Source organism: Myripristis murdjan, chromosome 19 (genome assembly GCF_902150065.1).
Source record: "Myripristis murdjan chromosome 19, fMyrMur1.1, whole genome shotgun sequence".
In the NCBI taxonomy this organism is placed as follows: Eukaryota; Metazoa; Chordata; class Actinopteri; order Holocentriformes; family Holocentridae; genus Myripristis; species Myripristis murdjan.
The window spans coordinates 6,905,992-6,928,772 of record NC_043998.1 but is presented as its reverse complement, the minus strand read 5'-3'; the positions used below and the strand labels follow the sequence as shown (position 1 = coordinate 6,928,772).

General features: G+C 42.3%; 1 protein-coding gene across 1 annotated transcript in view; it reads right to left on the bottom strand.

Annotated features, from left to right (window-relative positions):
* Positions 1–21,820, bottom strand: part of srcin1b (SRC kinase signaling inhibitor 1b) — a 49,950-nt gene extending 28,130 nt beyond the window's left edge. Inside the window, exons 1-3 of the mRNA XM_030078361.1 lie at positions 21,476–21,820; positions 12,676–12,702; positions 1,896–2,097 (exon numbers count right to left, since the gene is read on the bottom strand). Coding sequence (XP_029934221.1) covers positions 1,896–2,097; positions 12,676–12,702; positions 21,476–21,820 — 574 coding nt within the window. The remainder of the gene's footprint in view (positions 1–1,895; positions 2,098–12,675; positions 12,703–21,475) is intronic.
* Positions 21,821–22,781: the final 961 nt, after the last annotated feature.

Here is a 22,781-nt window from a genome sequence, read left to right as displayed (position 1 = left end):
TAGCAGAGGCAGTCATTCCACTTTCCACATGCGCACACACACACACATACATTTACATACATATACATAATGTGTATGTCTGTACACATAATGCACGGAGGACTGAGAGGATCTTATATTGCTATATGCATTCAGCATTCATACACTTTCAAAACAGGAATCTATACAACTGCTAGAGAAGCTTAATAAGCCAAACATTTATCATTCCTCTCCATTCTCATAAATATAAATTCAGTAGGGACTGATAATGAAAGTGCTGCTCAGCATAACTCAAGAGCTATACATGTAGCGAACGAGCATACAGAGCCTGCATATCTCTAAGCACAGTGGATACGACTTATCCATTCAATGAATTTACCAAAATCAATTTTCAACTTAATATATTAGTAATGTGAGCTGAGTGGATTGGTACAGGTTTTGACTAATGGGTATGTATACAAACTTAAAGAAAAGGTATCATGCTGGTCAAATGAAGTTTCTGTTTGGGTAACTCTGGTCAATTTCCTGAAACCGATGTGTTTGTAAAGTAGCTGAGAGCAACTGCTGCATCCCTCTCCACTGCTCCTTAATTAAAACAGAACAAATTTAAAGTCATGCCATGAGAGTGCACATCATTATCATCAGCATCATATCAGCGAGACGTATCAATAACTCACACACTGGAGTCATGGAAACAAAACAACCATCAACAAATAATAAAAATTTGCTCGGTGTGACAATAAAATTATGGAGTATTCTAATTAATTTTGAGCTATGTGAGAGCTTTATTCCTTGCGTGCATATCACTTGTATAAATGCGGGAAAGAAAAAAAAATGTGCACCCAGAAGCTGATCATTCTGCATCACGGTGCATATGCAAATGAGTGATGACCATCATTAGTGCACCGGACTGGTGACAGAGAAGCTGTGCAAAAGCCTGATGCCTGCAGGTTTCCTCATATTCACTTCTTACCATTTAGTGAAGTTTGGACCAAAATTTCCCCTGTGATAGAACGGCCTGACTAAACCAACTGTATGATATTATAATAACATGGATTGTTGTCGCATGTGAAAGTATCAGTTATGCTTCAGGTTACAGTTTGGTTGAGGTTTGACACTTTGCTTAAGGTTAGAGTAATGCTTTCTCTAAAAAATATCACTCACAACAGGGATCTTCAGGCCCCATTCTGTGTTTTAAGGGCATATATTCCTTCAGTGTAATTTTTTTCAAAAACAACAACATCTCCATGTTCTCTCCCTATATTCCCTCAACATAAAAAAGAATTCTTATATTATCAAAATGCATAATCCGACAGTACATTAGCAAATTATATCTGAAATGGTGTAAATGGTTAAACTGCTTCAAGCATACTTTGCTATTTACACACTTACTATTAACAAAGTTGCCATTAGTGTCGGAATGAACGGCATTAGCTGCATACATAACATACACGTTTCTGTTCCCTCTGCATAAAAACAATGAAGTCCATGTCCCAGGTATATTAACAAACACACATATTCTGACAGCAGATGATCAGTAAATTACATATATCTGAAGTGATGTTTGAAAATGGTGTATGAAAAAAATGCACTGAGGGAATGTAAGGCCCTGGGAACATTGGACCTGGGAAAAAATAGATGCACTCCTGAATCTTCTTGCTCTGAGGATCTGAATCACATTCACTGGAGTTGAATGTGACATACAACCATTCACCCGCCAACCTCCGCACTGCACTATTTCAGTGACTGACTGCCTGCTCAAAACTACAATAACCCATGTGGGAGTTCAGAGGATTTTCAGCAGACTCATTTCCACTGTAACTGCTGCAACAGATGGACCCTTGAGGTGTCTTTAAATGAAGGCCAAGAGTCATAGTGTAGCATGTGATACATGAGCTGAAAGACAATGGCCTGACCTGGTGCCCGCAACTTGGCCTGGCTGGACGAGCGGGCCAGGGGCAGGCTCTGGCGGAGCCGGTTCATCCGGTTAAAGCCGATGGGGACATCCGCCTCCGACATGGTCTCCAGATTTTCAGCTGATGCAAAGGAAACCCTGCTGGCCTGGTCGGCAAGAGCCGGCTGTGCTGGGTTGGGTCGGGTCACACGCGGTGTTCGGGCCTGTGAGACAGACACATTAAGTTGAGAGGGACAAAAACTGGTACATTACATAGGCAGAGAAAGAATGAGGACAGATGATGGAAAGAAGACAATTATTTCTGATGACAATGCTGTAATCAATCACTTGACATCAAAAAAAAGTAAAACACACAAATAATAACAGACAATGGCCTGGGGAAATCAATGCAGAGAAACAAAGCAGCAACTGAAAAAGAAAGCTTTTAGTACACAGCCGCAGACAAAACAAACAGTACACCTCAAACAAAACAGCCCTGATATCTTGCTCTAACAACAGAATCACTACATAAAGGAAGCTGAATGCCAAAGACAAAATTAGACAGCCGTACACCAACGCAAGCCAGAATAAACACCACAATCAAAATAGCCCAACAATTGCCATCAGAATAGTCCACCTGCATAAATCATGACGGACAAAAACCACGAAAGCTGTGGCCAGCCACAGGTCTGTTCAATTAAATTTTCAAAAGAGAAGAACAGAGTATAAAAAGGGGGGAAAGAAAGCATATTTTGGCAAGCGGCAGCAGCTGCACAGTGGAGTGTTGCTGGAGAAAAATAATACACAAACGTTATTATTCTGTACGGCAGTGGGAAAGGCGGTGTCCCCAAGAGGAATAATGCTAGCTAGCCTAACCAGTTCGATAAAGAATGGAGCAAACATCAGCAATGCACCTCAATGCTAATGAACACAATAATAAAGCCAAACTTTCACTTGACAATCTCCTTTGGCGATGCAGATAACCAATGATATTTCACCTTTCCAATTTGAGCCACTGGGGGGCCCAAACTGTGAAGGACCTCTCATTACAGCGCTATCAGGAGCTGCTAGAGCAGGTTGCTTTTTAATGAATCCTTACTGACAGACATTTTCCAGCCCAAAGACTACAGTAATGAGCTCCCACAGCGCTGTGTGAAGCCAGCTCAGACTGCCTTATGCATCCATGGTCTCTCCCCAGCCTCACCAACTCTATGGGTTCTGTTTGATTTCTTGAGGCTGCAGTGTGAACAAGCTGACTCCATGCAGGCGGCGCACTCAGCCACGCATTTGTACAGCAACATGCAAGTACTGACAAACGCCAACATGCATGCTCTCAAGTGAAAACGTGCACTAAATCTGGGAACATGTGCCCATGGCATGGACACATCAAGCATCAAATGTATGCGACACTTTATAAGGTTACTTGGGCCTCTGCATCAACAGACTTCACTGAAAAAAAAAAAAAATGCTGGAGACACCCACGTACAGTATACACATTTGTCAGCACTGAGAGCAACCTGACAGATTGTGTGTGCTGCTTCTCATTTGTTTGGAGATTTATGGTCTCGGTGTGCGCTTGTCAGCCAGAAGCAGCAGCAAACCTTCTGCCTTCTACCTCATAAGCATCGAGCTCGTGAGGAGAAGATTGCAGCAACCGGAAATTGTTTGTGTTTAATTGACTGTGGGGAAAAAAAAGACGAAAGGGGAGGTTTGGGAAAGAGAGGCGCATGGAGCATGACAGAACATACGCGCAGGAAAAGTGAAACGGAGGGGTAAGAGAGTGAGAGAATAAAAGACAGTGACACACAAAGTTGAGCAGAGAATGGGTGGGTATTTCACAGAGGGATGTAAAGAATAGGGGAGCGCTACACTGGTTGACTATCCTCACTAATTAGTTTTCGCTTTCTCTTTAGAGATTAGCTGCAGAGGGCCTTCTCTTCAGGTGCTCGTGAGGAGAGAGAGGGCAAGCCTGGCTGCGCCCTGAATTCTGGTGTTTTATTTCCCGCTGTCTGCGTTTGCCTGCATGACATTTTCACCGCAGTAACGCCCAATAAACCTCCCGACAGCCTCTCTAAATGGACCTGATCCCCCTCAGCCTCCCTTAGGATCATTCATATGACTGTCAGAGCAGTTATCCCATTGTAAGTGACTTTGCAATGATAAAGCATGACAGGGAAATGGCTGATAGTAATCAACACAAGTAGATGCTGAATTTCACACATTCATGGAACATACTGTCAGATGTGAATAATTCAAATTAAACGAGTAAATAAAACCAGTTGTGTATTCCACAGTCTTAGACAATCTAATAAAAATGATCATAAGGTTTGTTGTCATTTGTGTGATGAAGGATCCTAAAACGAAAAAAAAAAAAAAAAAAAAGGAAATAAAGGTTCACAGTTAAAATCAACTTCTTAGTTATGGTGTTATTCCAATTAATACTTTTCAGCTTCTGCAGAATCATCTTTGCCAAACACATTTTGCAGAGGATTCTGTAATTTCAGAGAGATTAAGAGCAAAAACATTGTACTTTTGAACTCCATTCATCTCCTTCATTTGATTGATGCAAATTTATGTCTGATGTGCTTAAATGTATAGCATCAAAGGCCAAGTAAGCATCTGAAAGGACTCTTTGAATAGTCAGATAGTCAGAGATGGGGAGTTTGGGGTTGGGGCAGCACTCTCCATTAAAATGTCACAGAGTCTAATACAGTTCACAGTGTAATGTTTGGGTCAAGGAAAGTCCATCAGCCCGCAGACAAGAGGAGATGATTAATTTATCAAAGCATGATGTTAACAATGTGAGAATCCAATCCTAAGCAACTCCACCACCGCTGCTGCTATGAAAACTTGATGGAACATCCCGCGTTGCTCTGACTTCTGACAAGAGAAACCATAATAGTTTTACTGCGTATCAATTATCAGTAATTACAAATCTCTACAAAATAGCTGGCTTTTGGCATATTAAATCAAGAGCACCAAAACATAATTTGAACTCAGATGTATCTTTGATTGGTGCTCAAGGGTCTCTGAGAGCATTTCACCTCAGCAGAAAACCACAATGGTGCAAAATTGCTTAATTATTATTATTATTATTATTATTATTATTATTGTTGTTGTTGTTGTTTAGAGTACTGCACCGTCATTGAGAGACGAAATATGCGTCTAGGAGTTCATATGCACCCTAAAGGCCTGTTTACAAATGCAAAGTGATCGCAGTGCAGTGTATCAAAGCAGTGTTTGACCCCAATATCTCCAGGGTGCACACAGGAGCATGGCTTCCCACAGAGCACACTGGCACCGTGATGGACAGTACAAAGGTCACACAAGTTGAAGCAATAGCTACAAGGGATACATTCAAAATCAACGTCCTCTGAGATCTGAGGAAATTTGGAGCCAGCATGCATGCAAAGTAGCAAAGTAAAACTTCCGTTTCTTGCATGAGGGATTATACGGTTTTCATGAAGGTGTAAGATTCATGCAAAACGTATAACAAAAAACAAAAACAAAAATATACTTATGATGCCATTTTCTTAGGCCAGCAGCATTCCAGGTGAAAAAATTCACCACAAGGTTGTGAAAATCAACCTAATTCTGTGGCAGCCTGAAAAAGTGATATCCAGAATCCAGCACTGTCATGTAACTTCGTAATTCTCTCAGTTTGTAGTATACATGGTGTGGAAAGGGGAGGAGACAGGGGAGGAGTTCATCAAAAGATAGTGACATTGAAATTGATATAGTTCAGTCACTCAGATTTAATTTAATTTTAAAGCCATAAATTGCAGTATTGCCACTTCAACATGGCAATGTCTCAAATTTTTCTTAATTTCCAATTTGCACTTACAGTGGTAACATTGGACGGGTTATAAAAAATGAATTTTCCCTTACATTTGCATGTAAAAAGGTCCCTCAATCAGTGCGAATTCACACTGCTGCACAATCACGGTGGATTTTCTTGGCTAAGAGATTGCAACAGATAGCCAACATGATTATGATTATATCAAAAGACACATGAACTAAAGGTGGTATTATGCACGCTGACGTCTATCTTATTTGGGTAAGAATTACCTAACAGCTGGCCGCATATCAGCCTCTTATAACCAAGAAGACAGTCAGTGTTATTAACACCAAGAATCTAACGCTGCCTGGCAGAGAGGCAACAACACTGATCATAATCACAATAATAACAACAACCTCCCTGTCATGTTCTAATTGGGAGATTGAAGCTATCTTGATTGCGGGGACGTCAAGAAGAGACCAGGTAAGCTTTGTTGCCACCACACTAAATATTGTGCAGCAGCTGACATCTCATCGGGTTTATTCATAATTTGTAGTTAACCTGAGCAACTGGCCCACGTCACCGGATGGTAATTTCATAACCGACTGGTAATGTTACGTAGCTGCCAGAGCATGTAACTATAATGTGGTGAGCTGCTGAGTCTGGAACATAAAATTAGAACATAACCACACCATCATCAGCCGGTAAGTCATGATATTAACAAAAAATCCAAATAGGTATTGCGTCTGGTATGCATGTCTTTGCTGGGTATTGCTATCTACAGAAACTCTCCTTCAGTAAGCCTTTCTTTTTTAAAAGAGCAAATGATGAAAAATAGTGTGCATTCATTTCAAAATAGTTGTGTTTGAGCCCAAAGTCAGCAAGCAAAAATATCCAAGAGTTTATGAGTCACATCTCTCTGCTTCCATCACAGAGCAGCTGTGAATTATGCCTCCCCTGTGTCCAACAGACGTCTGTGTTGTCCAGCAGGCTACAGTTTATACATTAAACGATAAGTTTCAGTCACACAGCCGCTTACCTCTACTTCTTGCATCTTGTTTTAAACTATCAAAAGATCGTCATCAGTCACACTTGATTAGCTTTTCTCCTTGGCATTTTGATACGGGGAACCTGGAGAGGCTTGAGGTCCGACATCCACAGTCCTTGTTTTTGTCTTTAACAAACCCAAAACCTAACTCCACACTCGCCCATTGCTGAGTGACTAACGTCTGAACTCTTCAGGCCCTCACTGGCTGCCCAGATTTTCTACTTACATTTTCCACCAGCCAGTAAATAGGGTCTTGATTGATAAGGCAGGTGTACACAGCTGTGTACAGCCCCCAACCCCCAACACACACACACACACACACACACACACACACACACACACACACACACACACACACGCACTCACTTCCCGCTCCTCCACCTCTGAGATTTCATGGCCGTTACATTACCACTCCAGTTGTGGCATGCCGTTCCACTGAGATCAGTAATTGAGAGAAGAACTGAATCTCTTGACAGTGTGTTCTACGCAAAACTGTACTAATATTTGACAATATTCAGAGTCATTAGAAAAAAATGTGTGAACAGGTGAACTTAAATACCAAATAGCATCAATTGTGCTTTATAACGCAAACATTACTGAACCAGGTCACTAACAACACATTTTTACAACAATAGCCTGGGGGATCAGGGGCAGGTGAAGAACATACATCCATATGACATTCTCACTTGCCGGCTGCCCAATATAGCTGCAGTCTTGTGCCCTTTCTCACATGAGCAGGTGGGGGTTAATTGCCTTGCTCAAGGGCACTTATGTTTTGGGTGAGAGGAGCGTGCCTCTTGTTCATTTCCCCTTCCAAGAATCTGTGGAACAAAACATGAGCTTCACTGGCGACCTACCGCCAGTTACGCTGGCAGCATGTTAAGCAACACGCTCTTTACTCTTTGTCAGGGAGTCATTGTTTGACCTTGATGTCTCCGGACTATATGTATGATCTATGTGACATGTTGTATAATGACATATACAATAACTGCATTAAAAAAAACATTAACTAGACAATGAAAAGCCCTGCGGACCATACTTCAAAGAAAGATATATCATTCACTGAAAATGCAGAACCACGTTTTTATACCGGCATTGTTTTCCCCCCTTAAAGAAAGTTTCCCCTTGTTGCACAGCCTGCTAAGCAAACCTTGCTGTCTTGGCAGATGGCACTGGAGTGTCAATGAGTTATTCTGGCCATGTGCTCCAGCATAACGCCAGTCGGCAAGGGGGCAACACTGCAGCAGTAGGCCTCCTAAGCCTTTTAGCAGTGCAAAACACTCCCGCTATTCTCTGACTCAGATTGGGGAATAGTGATTTTCCACCGAACACCATATCAACAGCCAAACAGCACAAGGGCAACAAAGGCAGTTGTCTGAATGGTTTAGAGTTGAGCGAGCTAACTGGGGCAAATACGGCAGCGTAGTCCAGGGATGTCCCTCTGTATAGAAAAGGCCCTGGTCAAAGGGTGTATACGAGACATGGGAAACACAGATGAGCTCCTTGCAAAGCTGCCAGGGCTCCCTGAAGCGAGCGAGCAAATCCTATCTGAAAACCGTTTTGGTGTTGATATTTGCAGATGACTTTATCATTGGCCTTACCATGCCAGCCAGCCAGTCTTGCCCCACACTGCCCTGTTTAATATGACTGAAACGAGGATGGCAATTGTAGGTATACATTATTTTAACATTTTCCCAGTTCAGCACAGAAGACAATGGAAAAGCACTGTCACTGTCATGTGTATGGCCTGTAAGTGGAGTTTCAATAAGTAAATAATGAAGCCCACTCAGAAGCTATATATGATTCATCGACCCTGAAGCAGTTGCCAATCCTCTTGGGTATAAATGACTAAGGAACAGCATGATGCCAATAATAATTTGCATTTGAGTTAGATCCACAGACTTGATGTGTAGACAGCCTTCACTCTGTGGTCTGTGGAGTACTTTTAAGATTTTTTTTAAAAGGGAGTTTTTCATTTATTTATTTATTTTTTTTTACATAAATCTGTTTTGTTGCATCTTAATAACCCATTTAGCTGCCAAAATGCACTCACATCAATTAATTATCAATTAAGATTAATGCCAAAATTCCATTAAATTGCGTGCACCTTTTTAAAAAGTGCAGGCAATGGGAGAATTATTCAGCTACTGGAGTGGCAGGATAAGCCCTTGCCTCTGGCTTTGGTATCACACAGTTATACACACATGGCATGGCATGACATGACATGGCAAGGAATGACATGGTATGGTATGTTATGGTATATTATGTTATGCTATAGTATGCAGTGGTGGTATGAAACATTTCCTAGTGTAGAACAAACCCTCCAAGGACAAATAAATAACATGTTTGATATTTCAAAGCTGCACCTCAGTGATATTCTCCTTTAACTCTTCCCTTTGGTTTGTGGCCATGATTAATGCAACAAAACAAGCAAAAGAAATTCCCACAAGTCATAGGCTTTCACTATTATTGGAAATGAAAATGGCTGATGGATGACTACATTGGAATACTGGAGACAACTTCAATAGGGTCCTGTCTCTAAGCCCGTCGTCTTTTAGTATAGTGCACTCTTACAAATTCAACATTGAGGCGGAGAGAGGAGACAATAAGATTTGATTACTTTTGCCGCTCCAGACAGAAACACAAGAGACACAAAATGGGGCATTAATATTTGTATTAGTCAGGCTGGGAGCAACGAGAAGGAGAGAATTATGCAGTGCTCTGCTCCATTGTTACTGACACTGTCATTGGCAGCAGCAGTGGCAGGCTAGCGTGTGAATCCGTGGTCTTCCCTATGGAGTTCAGTTTAAACAAGCAGACAATCCCCTCCGTTTTGTTTGAGGATGTGAGGAAACATGTGAGAGGGAGACTTGAAATGAGTGCATGTGTGTGTGTGTGTGGGAGGGGGTGTCTGTGTATGTGCATTTGTGCATACACACAAACACATACTGTATGGCTATTTCATCCACATTTACAGTTTCCATGCCCACTGCAATGTCTGTGTGTGCATGAGCATGTGCGTATGCATGCATCTAAGATATTTGTATGCTAATCTACAATGTGTTGGCAGTGTGTGCATCGCTCATGTTTGTGTGCGCATTTAGAGAGCTGGCGAACCAATGAAACATCAAAGGGGACCAGTGAGGGGACTGTTAAAGACACAGACACACACACACACACCACACATACACACACACAGAAGCAAAGCAGTGCACTGCTGCAGGGGTTTCTATTGCATCAGAAGAGGAGGCGAGACTCCCTGACTCCCTGAGAGGAAGGGGAGCGATAACCAATCCTGTATAAGCTGCAGGCCAGCAACAAACAGGGGATTCAAGCTCAAAGCCAGTGTGTGTGTGTGTGTCACCAGCTAAACAGATGAGGAAAATGTACTGGCATATGATCGAGCCACTGCTACTGTACAAAACAAATAGGAACACAATGCATGACAGGAAAAAGTACACTGTGGACTATAATTAGAAAATATTTGCATGTGATACAGTAATGGAGGATGTTTTGTATGGTAATGTATGGTTACATCATAATGCATCTTTTAACTGTGTAACATACTGTTAGGGCTGCTACTATCAGTACTATCATCATGCTCCATACCATTTCCTACTTCATCTCTTACTGGCATTACTGACATTTTTGCTAACATTTTAATATTATGTAAAATACATAGCACATTCCCTTTTGCAGTGAGGTGTTATTGGCATTTCAATGAATCCTACAGCGCTCTCTGTATTCTCTGTATTCGCTGTATCAGCAACGGGAATGAGAGGTGCATTTCAGAATATCAAGTAATTTTATGGTTAAGATGCTGTAGGCCTACTATAAGTGCTTAGGTGAGCATATGTTTAACAGTGCCTTCTCCTGTGGGCTACATCAAAGGAAGGGTCAAAAGGGGCTGTTCAATGAACACAATGTATCCGTGTGTGAGGTGAAGCTAATGATACATTATAGCTTTTCTGCTGCACTTTACAGTCTTTTGTGCCCTTGTCATGCTGAAAGGCAAGTCTTTACATTTGAATTCTTAGGCTGCGATGTAAACACACTTGTGTTTGCTGGTCAGAGGAACCATGGTTGAAAAGATTACTTTGTTGAAATTTTGGACTTTATTCGTTTGGGTTCATGCTGCACCAATTACAAGCAACCCAAGCCTTGTAAACAAACATCACATAGACTTATAAATAGCTTTTTTTATTGGACAGAGTCTTGGTAACCTGTCAGTCTGCAAGATTGGAGATTTCAGCAGCCAGGGGGTGGAGGAAAGCAAAAACAAATCGGATTCCAGTTCCTGTAGCATGAGCTCAGAATGATGTCTTGTCTGAGCTCTTTTCCATAATTTACCATCTCTGATGTTCACACCAGATAAGAACTCATGAAGAAATAGCTAAAAATGAATCAAATGAGTCCAGACTGCAGTATTCACTGGGTTTATTTTGTTATGTTTGACCGTGTAACTGCTGGATATTGTTCTGTATGTCAACAACCATCTCCTTATGCTGAGCTTGTTTCATGTGATCGATACGGTTCTCACTCCTTGACAAACCACAATCCAGTTAGTTTAGACAAGGCCTGAGACCTGTGTTGTCTCGTAGTCTTGGTGCAGTTATCTGGTCTGCACTCGAGTTCAAATGGCACTGTTCTCACCAAATTAAAGGCGTTAACACTCCAGAGCTCAATCAAATCACTCCAAAAACGCCTGGTGTGAACTTTTCCCCTGTCGGCAATTTTTTTTTTTTTTTTTGCAACACAATTTCCATGGAATGGGAAAACACTCTCTAAACTTGTTAGAGCTTGTTAGCACTGTCAGCATTCCTGTTCAAAACCAACGGGCAGAGTTGGCTGCAAATTAAAAAATAGCTTGCAGCTAGTGGTACACGCTGCTTCAAATGAGGACTACCGAAAGCCCCCATTTTCACATTGACTTAAGAGCCACGTGAGAACACTTGCGATCACGGTCTAGCAAGTCTAGGAAAAATAGCAGATGACATTTTTAAAATTTGAGGTGTTCTTTTGATCAAGTCAATGTTTTTATAGATATTATAACATAGTCTCTGTACAATGGACTAATAAGTGTAATGAATTACTGAATTAAAAAGGTTTTTGGGCCATTGTACAATACAATATGATACAATACAGACAAGGCGATACGATACAATACAATATGACATGACACAGCACGATATGATACGATAGTGTCAATATATAGTGTACAATTGTGTGTATTGTCCACTTGAGAAAATTTGTGTTGGACACAGCGCTGCCTTGGAATAAAATGAGACAATAGGTTTTAAAAAAAATACTTAGTAATAAAATAAAATACTTACAAAATACTTAATGCCATGTGCTTATAAAATCATGGTTTTAAATTTGGCATATGATTTTTTGCTGCATATCAGCTTCTTTCACTCATAAATTCTGTCACTCTGTGCAGCATATTGTGTGCGATAAAGCAGAGATGCCATAAAAGTAACCATATAAAACATGACTTGATCAAGAGGTGTGATTGTGAATAATTGCAAATTCTAGTGGATTCCATAAAATTCCAGCACTTTCCCCTTTGTCACAGTTGTCTCATTTATTACCCTCGGGACGGCTCAAAAGCTCTTCTTCAGCTAATCAAATAATTAGCCAGGTGTTACTCCCCTGAGGCCACAAGCGGTGAAACTTGCCATAGCTGCAGATTAGGTGCAACTTTACACTCTGTGTGAGGTGTCCGAGAAGGTTACTCTCTACAATTTTGCCTGTTTGCTCAGGAAGAAATGTGGAGTTCAAAGCTCACAAGCACAAGAGCCACCGAACCTCGGTGAGGAGTTAGGCCAAAATGCACGTGCCGACATGTGACCAACACTAAACGACAAGAAGGCGAGCAGACATGCACACACACAATGGAAAGTTATCCTATTAGAGACAAATCCACACAGACACACAGATTTACGCTAAAACACAAAAACCAATATTGGCACTGACCTTGAAGCTCCAGTAGTTTGGTTGTTGCTGGGGGAGGAAAAAAGAAGCAGCAAGGGAGAGAGAGAGAGAGAGAGAGGAGGGGAGGAAAACAAGAGAAAAAAAGGGATTGTTAGGGAGTATTAGACATTTTCCCCTGCGCTAAATTGGACAACTTTGTCCCCATAACTGATCACAGAGCAAAACTGATGGAGAGAAGCAGAAGTGAAGGAGGCAAAGGAGACTGAGGGTAAATGCTTTGTCAGTCAGTGCTCAGTCCTCAGGTGAAGATGTTTAAGTGAATAAAATAAAGTGCTATAAATAAAGCTTGACAAGTTTAACTGCACATCAGTTCATGGGATCAGCAGGAAGTTTGGTTTGTCCCAAAATGTCCACACCACTTCATTCAAAATTATTACCATTATTAATAATAAAGAATAGGGCAACAGGCAAATGAAAAAATGGGCAACTTTTCTGTACATTATGCTCAATGAGAAAATGATGGGCTAATTATTGTGATGATAGCCAGATTAACTTCCGCTGTCCTTCAGTGCCATCATAATAGACTTTTAATTGCTTGTAATTGCTTCTCAGCAATTAATCAAATGTTTACAGTGACTTCACACACACTAATGATGCAATCCCAGGCAGCTCCCAAATTCAACTCTCTAGACACACAATTGGCTGGCTTGTACCCAGGAGCAGGATTAAAGAAGTATACAGCCACAGGATTAAGGAGCTTGGCATTTTCACTCTATCTGGGTAGTATCCAACAAATAGGCCAAAGTTTAAGCTTCTTTAGGGTGCAGCTACTGAGGTTACATGTGTGGTTATTCATTACATAATGCTAAATTGGTGACTAATTACTAACAATGTGTTAACTTGATGCTGTACAATGCACTTTCTGGTTCATTGTTGGTCGTGACTGGTGTGTAGCCCACTCAAGAATCAGTCAACTTGTAATTTTTTTTTTTTTTTTTACTAAATTACTATATTGTGTAAACTCCATTAGGGTGCAATATCTGCTGAAAAATAAAATCCACTCATCATTTGGACTAATGATTGTCTAATGCGACCAATCAGCTCAAATGAGCAGCCAAATGCAAGGTCTCGATGTCCCTGGATACCGGGTCTTTTTATATCCTCACATCAATGAGAAGAGAGAGGTACAAAAACACAGAATGGAAAGGCTCCTGCTATCCTCAAAGAGGAGAGTGACCTTGCCTGGACCATAAAAGAGCATTTTGTTCTACACAAAAAGAGAGTGCTGATATGATTTGCGGTCATGACAAATAACACATGCGATACACCTGATCATACTCATGCTGTAGCTACAGGTTCAGGGCCATCAACACCTGTCACGTCCCTGAGCGACTCACAATTACTGCTTGCCCAATCGTCTCTATAAAGTGCGACGTTATGGACATTTCATGATTTCATGACCAATTTTAAGAGGTGCCAAGCAAAGTGTAGCCATCCTTCCACCAGCACAATAACAGCTCTGCAATGAAAACACAAATCCCAGCTGTCATGTGGCTGTTAACCATAATCATAATCATAACCAGCCCGACTTGTAAAACTTGCATAACAAAAACTAACAGTCTGTATTTATTCAGTGCTGTAGCATCATGGTGCAGTCACTGTCACAGCCAATCAGTTAGCTGTGCTGACCTGCTCCAAGTTTTGTGCATATGAATGACAACAAACAATGAGGCATCACTCATGGTTAAATCTGTAATTCTGACAGTGTTGCAGCACAGTGGTGCGATGCATTATTCCCTCGACTTTTGCCAAAATCCATTCAGCAGTGAGGGATGTATTGTGCATGATTTTTAAATGGACGAGCAAGCCATGAGATAGACCCGTAGTCTTCCAACCAATTTCCTACCAAATTGTGGGGGAGAAATTATGGAAGTGCAAACTCCTGCAGTCTGTGTTAAAACCTGGAAACTGCTGAACCAAAAGATCCTAAACAGAATGCCCAGAATCTCAGCATTTTGTTCTACTAAAGCAGGCTTTCCTATGCAAGAACCATAGTTTCTCAAGATGGTTTGGGTAGTACAGTTAGTATGGGGGTATTCTTGCAGTAAAAAAAAACAAACAAAACAACAAAAAAAAAAAAACACTTTGCATAAAGTTTACACAAATATTCAAACAACCATCTTCTAAATCTGAAGCTACAGAAAAGTTTTCCGAAAGACGTATAGACCTCAACATGTTGGAAGGATATACTTTTTCTGGGTTGTTTCCACTGAGGCATTTCGGTCACCTCTCAGGAATGTATTCATATTGGTTTGAGTTACTTGAAATTTCACGAGCTACCCTTCACCGTTTAGCCCTCTGGTCTCCAGTCCAAGCACAAGTCTTCAAATAAATGATGCAACAAATGCTTTGCAACGACTGAAATTGTGCAGATTCTGAGTCTGCGAGGTGCTGCTGCATTAATGCAAATATTGACCTCTACAACTGTAAATCTGACTATAACGTGTGTGTGTGTGTGTGTGTGTGTGTGTGTGTGTGTGTGTGTGCACGTTTTCTCTGTGTAAATTCCACCATGTACTCTAAGTTCTGGGGCGGTGTTGCTAATAAAAAAAGACTTAACTAAGCCATAGTGTAGATTAAACACTCAGTCATGCTTGGCTGTTGTCAACATTTGGCTTTGCATTGGTCTGCTATCTCCTTGAAAATGCTCAATTGCAATTTTTTTTTTTTTTTTTTTTTTTAAATGTGTCGCTTTATTTTGAATATGAAGTGGAGAAAGCGGCAAAGAAGCAGGGATTGAGGATGAAATAGCAACAGGCCTGTGGGCTGCTCTGACCCAGATTCAGAGCTCTGTGTGGCTTGCAGGCCTCTGCCCAAGTCTGGTGTCCAAGTTAGCGCAACTGTACCTGCTCTGGTGTCAGCCTCTACTGCACTACAAACAATTAAACAAACAAACAAGAAAACAATGTAAACACAAACAAACTAACAAACATCGTTCTTTCTCCCTAGGGGAGGCTGACGCTGGCCTACTTGGCTGAAGTCCCGTCTTCTGCTTCTCACTGTCACTGTTTTCTCTCTGTCATCCCCATGTTTCTGTCCATTTTACTGTTTTACCCGGCACCTGCTGCACACACAGTCATCCTGCTGGGGGATTGCTCTGACCCACCCAAAGGTCTTTTCCTTTGTTTTGATCTCATAAGGATTTCCCCTGTCTTCACTGAGGGTCTAAGGCTGGTGGAGGCTTGGCGAGGCAGGAAAGGCATGCCATTTACGTGTTTTCAGCATTGTCTTGTGCAAAGTTTTATTTCCTTTGGGCTTTTTCATCATCTTGCATCATTTTGCTTTGTGATTTATCATTGATTAGCTGGTGCTTAGAATGAAGGGCTATATAAATAAAGTGGACTGGCCGGATTTTATTTTTCTATGTTTTGCACGGGGGGTCCCCATTCGCTCTCCGCAGTGCCCGCCATCATTTTCAGTAAAGTCATCCAGAAAAATCATTGTTCAGTTGTACCTCACCTCACTGTGGCCACAGGTTATGTACTCTGGATAAGCCACACAAGCAATCAATCACTGTGTTACTGACCCTTTCCATCACAACAGAGATCCATCAAACAATCAGGCTGGGTAAAGCGTATGTTCACCAACACCGCCATCCAAGCCATTCTTTTTTTCCCTTTTTTGGTGTAACTTTTTATTATTATTATTTGTTATTTTTTGTTCATTAGTTTTATTTTATTATTATTTTTTTAGATAAACCTAGGGCCTCTGTTGACTGTTTCTAGAATCAAGCTCTGACAGATATCCCTGCTACCCCTGAATGCAACACCTTACAGAGAGAAACTCGAGGATATGGTTGGTCTTACTGAACTTGGTTAGGACTATGCAAGAGAATAAATGAAAATTGTGAATTCATTTGATTAAACTGACTGAGGACTGTGCTCAGTCAACAATTTGTATTGTTTTTCTATCTGAAGCTTAATGAGATACTGGCGTCTTGGTCAGGTCTATAGAAGAGGTTCTACATCGCAGTGGAGCTAATCTGGATAGGTAAACGGTAATCAGATAAAACAGTAGTTATATATTCAACCTTCTCGCAGGTAGTTGTCACAATTTAATCTATATACAGTAAAAGCGCAGGGCCAAATAAATCAGGAGGCAAGCACCAAGTGTGTTACAATCCCCAAAACATCTTATCTTTCATACAGAGTTGTGTGCTCTGGAATCATCTACACATATGGTTTATTCACCTTAAATCGGCATGCCCAAATCTACCGCCAAGTCACTCCTCAAATATTTTAATGCACTAACAAGCGGACATTTTTTGGAACATAAAATCTGTCTCATCCAAAACAAACAGGCCCCCTATGCACCGTGACTCAGTGATTACTGCCTGCAATATTTCTCAATCACTTGAGCTGAAATCCCATGGTGCACATATGCACAGAGACCGACAGGGCTTAAAGAGAGGAAGGGGGAGAGAGAGAGAGAAAGAGAGACAGAGAGAGAGAGATGAGTCGAGCGACATGCATGCCTGACCTGCATGCCAAGTAGCCATCTTTGTACCCGCCCTCCCTTTCCTCACTCCCTGCGCTCCTTTCTCTCCAGTCCATGCATACCCAAACTAGCATGCACATAAGCACACATGTGCACACACTGATGAACACTTCCTATATGCCTGCAACCACATCACTGTGTTAGTTTCTCCCACTCTTTTACAGACATTCCCACATGAGTACGCATGCATTCCCATATAAACATACACACACGCGTCAGCCTTCGCTTCTGTCGGATACTGCGGCATCACAGCCACACCTGGCCAACACCTGCCTGCTTGTGAACAAATAGACCCCTAATCTCCACCCCACCCCACCCCAGACACACGCACACTCATTCACTCTCACACTACACAGAGAAGGAGGAGGAGATCAGTTGTGTGCTCATCAGGTCTACCTGTGCCCGTCTCTACGCACACTATGACACCTATACTGTACGCAGATATGCCTCCACATGAGCATGCAGACGCACACAGTCACACACCCAGTCAGGTAGTTTCACAGCACTCCGTCATGTACAGCTATGTCATTGTTCTCCCTCTGTTTCCCCCTCTCCATCCTTATCTTTATCCCCTTCTCTCATGCAGCAGGAGCAGCATTATCTATCGACACAGTTATGGCAGCACCACAGAGGATTGGAAACGGTGGAATGTCTCAGCTGAGAGAAATGGATGCAAGGACGGGGTTAGAGAGTTACCGTTGCTACTTAATGAGCCTGTCGGCCGCCTGGCGCGTCCTCCTGCTCCACACGCCTCCCTCTTCCTCCTCCCCCCTCTCCATTTTTTCACTGCGGCTCTGTGTCTTTTCCCGCGCCCCGAGGATCCGCTAGAGTCCCCCCTCGCTGGTACCCGTGGTAGCACCTAGCAGGCAGTTAGCATCTCTCTCTTTCTTTCCCCCTCCTCCTCCTTCTCCTTCTCCTCTCGCTCTCTCACTGTCTGTGTCACTCTCTCTCTCCCCTCATCCCTGACAAAAATGCAGCAGCTTCAACCCCTCTTTCCCTCTCTGGCTCTCCCTGTCGCTCTCTCTCTCTCTCTCTCTCTCTCTCTCCCACTGCTGTTGCCTCTCACTCAGTACAGCGTGTGCTGCTCTCTCCTCCAAGCTCAGGCATTGCCAACCATATGATATCACTCAGTTGCCTTATATGGGAAACGGTGGGTTGCCATGACGACAGCAGACTCCACCTGTTTCTCTCTCCATCTCTCTCTCCATCTCTCTCTCTAAGTCCACCTTTTCTTGCAGGAAGCTAGACGGTCCAGTAAAGGTAAATACACACAGCACATGGAAAGCAAAAGAGGAGGTGGAGGCGAAGGAGGAGGACTTGAGAGATGAGCACACTTCAACGTGACGGGCAGAGGTATTCCCACGCAGGCGACTGGGTAGAGGGCTGGAGGGTAAAAGCTTGAGCAGGCTCCTCTGTTTTCACCATCTGTGACAGGTATCAAGAGCATTTGGTGACGGGTGGGATGAAAAAATGCAGGATAAGAAGAGCAGAGGAAGAGAGACGTGAAAGACTTGATAGGGCCAGGAGTTCAGCATTTCACATTCAGTATGATACATCTATTATTTTTTCCACCGTCTCATTTGAATCTCTTTCTTCATTTAATTCTGCTGCTGGCTCTTTCTGATAATTACCACTCAAACAACTGACCACTGCTGACCCGGCAAGCTGGTCATTAAAATGACTTCACTGTGTGTCTTAAGGCCCTAGAGACATCTCAGTGCAAAGTGGGATGTTCTCAGCGCTGTGTGTCTTCAAGCCCACCAATATGCTGTTTTTATTTATCCCACCACACACACACACATGCTTATGGGACACATGTTCATCTGCATTTGTGAAACCATATTTCCCATGTGACCTTTTAACCCGTGAGGTGTCTCTTTGCACTTCTGTGAATCAAATATTGGCATATGTAACGGCAAGTGACAATTTGGGGGGTAGAGGGGGCACTGAATGCTTGTGAAATGCAATTTTTACATCTGAAGTAAAAACTGTCATGTGCCATGTGAAAACAAAAATGTCCACATTTGGAAACCAACTCTGAGATGTGACTTTTGTAACCAAACTGTTACCGAATCCCACAAGACATCCTGTTTAAATAGCCCCGATAAGTTCATACCTCAATTATGCAAAACCTAAATTAAACTGGGATATACAAATATTAGCCGGGGCAACGAAGCACAAATAGACCTTGACCCTCTATTGTTGGTTTTTGTGTTTCACCTTCAAAAATGTAAATTTCTGTTATCAAAACAGACCAGAACAAAAACACTGTGCACATTCCTTGGACAAATATACAGATTGTGTTCCCACAAACTATCAGTTTGGTCAAACAAATTAATTGCTAATTTAAATCCTGATGGTGAATAAAGGATCTCTGAAAGTAGTTCCACACACAGCTCATTATGTAGGGGCGCCCCGGTGGCACACCTGGCACAACACGTAACACCTATCTAGGAAAAGTCCCTATCGCAGAAGCCCAGGTTCATCTCAAGAACAAAAAAACACACTACTTCCTACCACTATGTGATTTGGGTTGCTGCTCTGTGAACACAGTGGCTTAGCTCAACCAACACCAGCCTTCAATCAGTTCATCAGCTTTTCAGTATTTCTGTTTCTATTTTGTTGTTGTCTAGCTTGTTATTCGTTGTTTTTCACCTTGCCCTAGTCTATTAGTGTCCAAGTTCCTTAAGAGAAAAAAAAAAACAAGGTCAAATTCCTTGCACATATTCCAATGTTTGGCCAATAAAGCTGATTCTGATAAAACATTGTAGGCATGACAGCAGACAATGCTTCAGGTATGGACGTTGCTGCAAAGAAGCTACAAATTCAGAAACGTGGATGCTTTACACACATCTTCGGCTCGTTTCAAGGTGGGCGCCCAAGATTAGTGTCACCAATTCAGTATCCAACTAAATGTGAAATATGGTCACAATCTCCCCGTCTGTTTCTGAGTTATGGCCTTCAGTAATGGCCAGAAAAATGTTTTTGCAGAGCATTATGATGTCACAGTGAGGTTGACCTTTGGACATAAAATGTAATCACTTCATTATTTTATCCTATTAGACATTTGTGCGAAGATTTGTCATAATTAGCATTTGAATTCAAGAGTTATGGCCAAAATGTGTTTTGTGAGGTCACCGTGACCTTGAACTTCGGCCTTTGACCAGCAAATTCTAATCAGTTCATCCTTGACGTCTGTGCCAAATATCACGTGGGATATCACGTTCACGAGAATGGGACAGATGTACGTACAGACGTATGCACGGACAAAAATATAATGCCATGGCAGTCACCGGCACAGAGAAAAAAAATGTAGCTATTGTTATAGACTGTTGCTTGCCATACCAAGATAAGAATGTAATGACATTAAAGTCACATTTGTTATTAAATCCCATCCAAGGTGATCCAATCACCCGGTATTATGAGGGGTCTTAAATACATCTCCATCTCTGATCAGACTTGTGATTGGCCTCAGTTTTGTCAAAATAACTTCTGTCCTTTATTTCTGTGCTATGATTCCTCTGTGCCTCACTCCAACTCCCTCCCATCCCTTCTTCCTCCTCACTTTTCAGTGCTTTCACCATCACTAATACTTCAATGAGTCTAGGCTTCCACTGTCTTCCCAGTCCTCTCCACTCATCCTGTTCCCTAGCTCTGGTACATTAACAAAGCAGTTGTGCCCAGCGACTGAATTTCTTTTAATTAGCACATGAAGATGCTGCCAATTCACTGCGAAATCAGACTTTATTCAAATTTGTATTTAATGCCAAGAGTCCACCCAGTCAAACGCTCCTTCCTTCCACACAGAGACTAGGCGGTCTTCTGATGCTGTCAGGGACGCATCGAGATGCATTAGCATTCACACTACAAATGCCCAGAGTGCTCCTGACCACCTCGGAGGGTGGCTTGAGTGTTCAGTCACAGTGTGTCTCCACACCTGTACTTAAAGCTGTCCACTTGTCATTGCATCATCTGAGATGGATGTTAAAAATAACTGTGGATGGAATGAACAGCGATGCATATTGTTACATATTGTTAAGGTGTCCAAAACATGCCTTGGCCCTCCAAAGGATTCTAGGGAGTGGTGGGATATTCAAGATAACTTAACATCAAGAATATTAGCAAGCATCTTAATAATACATGACAGGGCCACCCCATGATGCGAGTCATAAAAATACCATTGCAATTCCAACAAGGAACAACAACCATCCTTTGCCCAAAACCTTTGTTGTTTGATTTGTTGATCCACAACTAATTAGGCGCGAGTCATGCACAGTGCAGTTACCTGCCGCCCACCAGCAGGAGAGCCCTGGGACACCGACACGCTGTTGGAGAACTTGTTTTTCTGGAGGTCCATGAAGACGTCTCGCTGGCGCTCTATGTCGGCCTTGTGGATGCTGTTCAGGGCCTCCAGGCTCTTGGCGGCGACAGAGTTGTGCCGGCGGTCCAGGGAGGACGACGTGAACCCCCCATTGGTGTTATCGGGGAACCGCCGGGCCCCACGCCCACCGCCAGCCGCCAGGGTGTGGTAATCCCGCGGGAACTCAGCATCACCAGCAGAGATCATGGGACCCTTTCTCTTCTCTCGACCTGCGGGGGATGGGGGATGATCAGAGGTGGATGGGGGCATGGGGACAGGGAGATTTAAGAGGAGAGAGTAGGGGGGTAGGAAGGCAAGGAGGCAGACATGAGAAAATTATACATTTGGTGACATCATCTATTATCATGATACACTGATAAAAATGACAACACTTGATTCATAGCATTTGGCAAATAATCTCCCTAAACCCAAAATGCGCAAAAATATACTGTAAGCACATGGAGGTTATTGTGAATATTGCGGGGCTGCAATCAGTGTAACACATTATATCAGATTACACTTCACAGTACAGGGATTTTATAGAAACATACCCACAGGTTAACAGTAAAAATCTTGAAGCATGGCAAGTCTGGAGGCTAGTGGAGGAGTGTTTATGTGAGGTCAGTGCTCAGACAATGTGACATGCGTGTAGTGATTTTGTCCTTGAGCAACCCTGCATACTATATTAACATCTCGGAGGAACTCTCTCTCTTCCTCCATCATCTCTCTCTAACCACTCTCTCTGCAGGAAGATATCGTGCTGTACACAAACACAGTGCACAGATGGATGCACATGAACACATGAACATGAAAATAAAGGGCTGCACACACCACACACAGAAATCCATGCAAACAGCACACAAACACACCTCTGGCCATGTATTCCTCGCCAAAACAGCTGCAACATCTGTCTACTCCAACAAGTTTAACTGTCCTGAGCGCCCTGAGGCAAAGCCACTGCTGCACAGCAACTGTATGACAGCAGAACTGTCACACGTGTGTCAAAATCAATCAACGTTAAGCGACATACTTAAGGTGGACATGATGTCGTCTTGCAAGATGAAGGGTTTAGTGCCCCCTTGTGACCATGGATACACAAAACATGGTATATAAAAAAAAGCATAACAAAATCTGTCATCAGTTCCAGTAATTAAAGTGTATTGTTTTCATAATAGCTTCATAAAAAACTAACTGATGCCACATATTACGATCCAATGTAATTAAAGAGTGG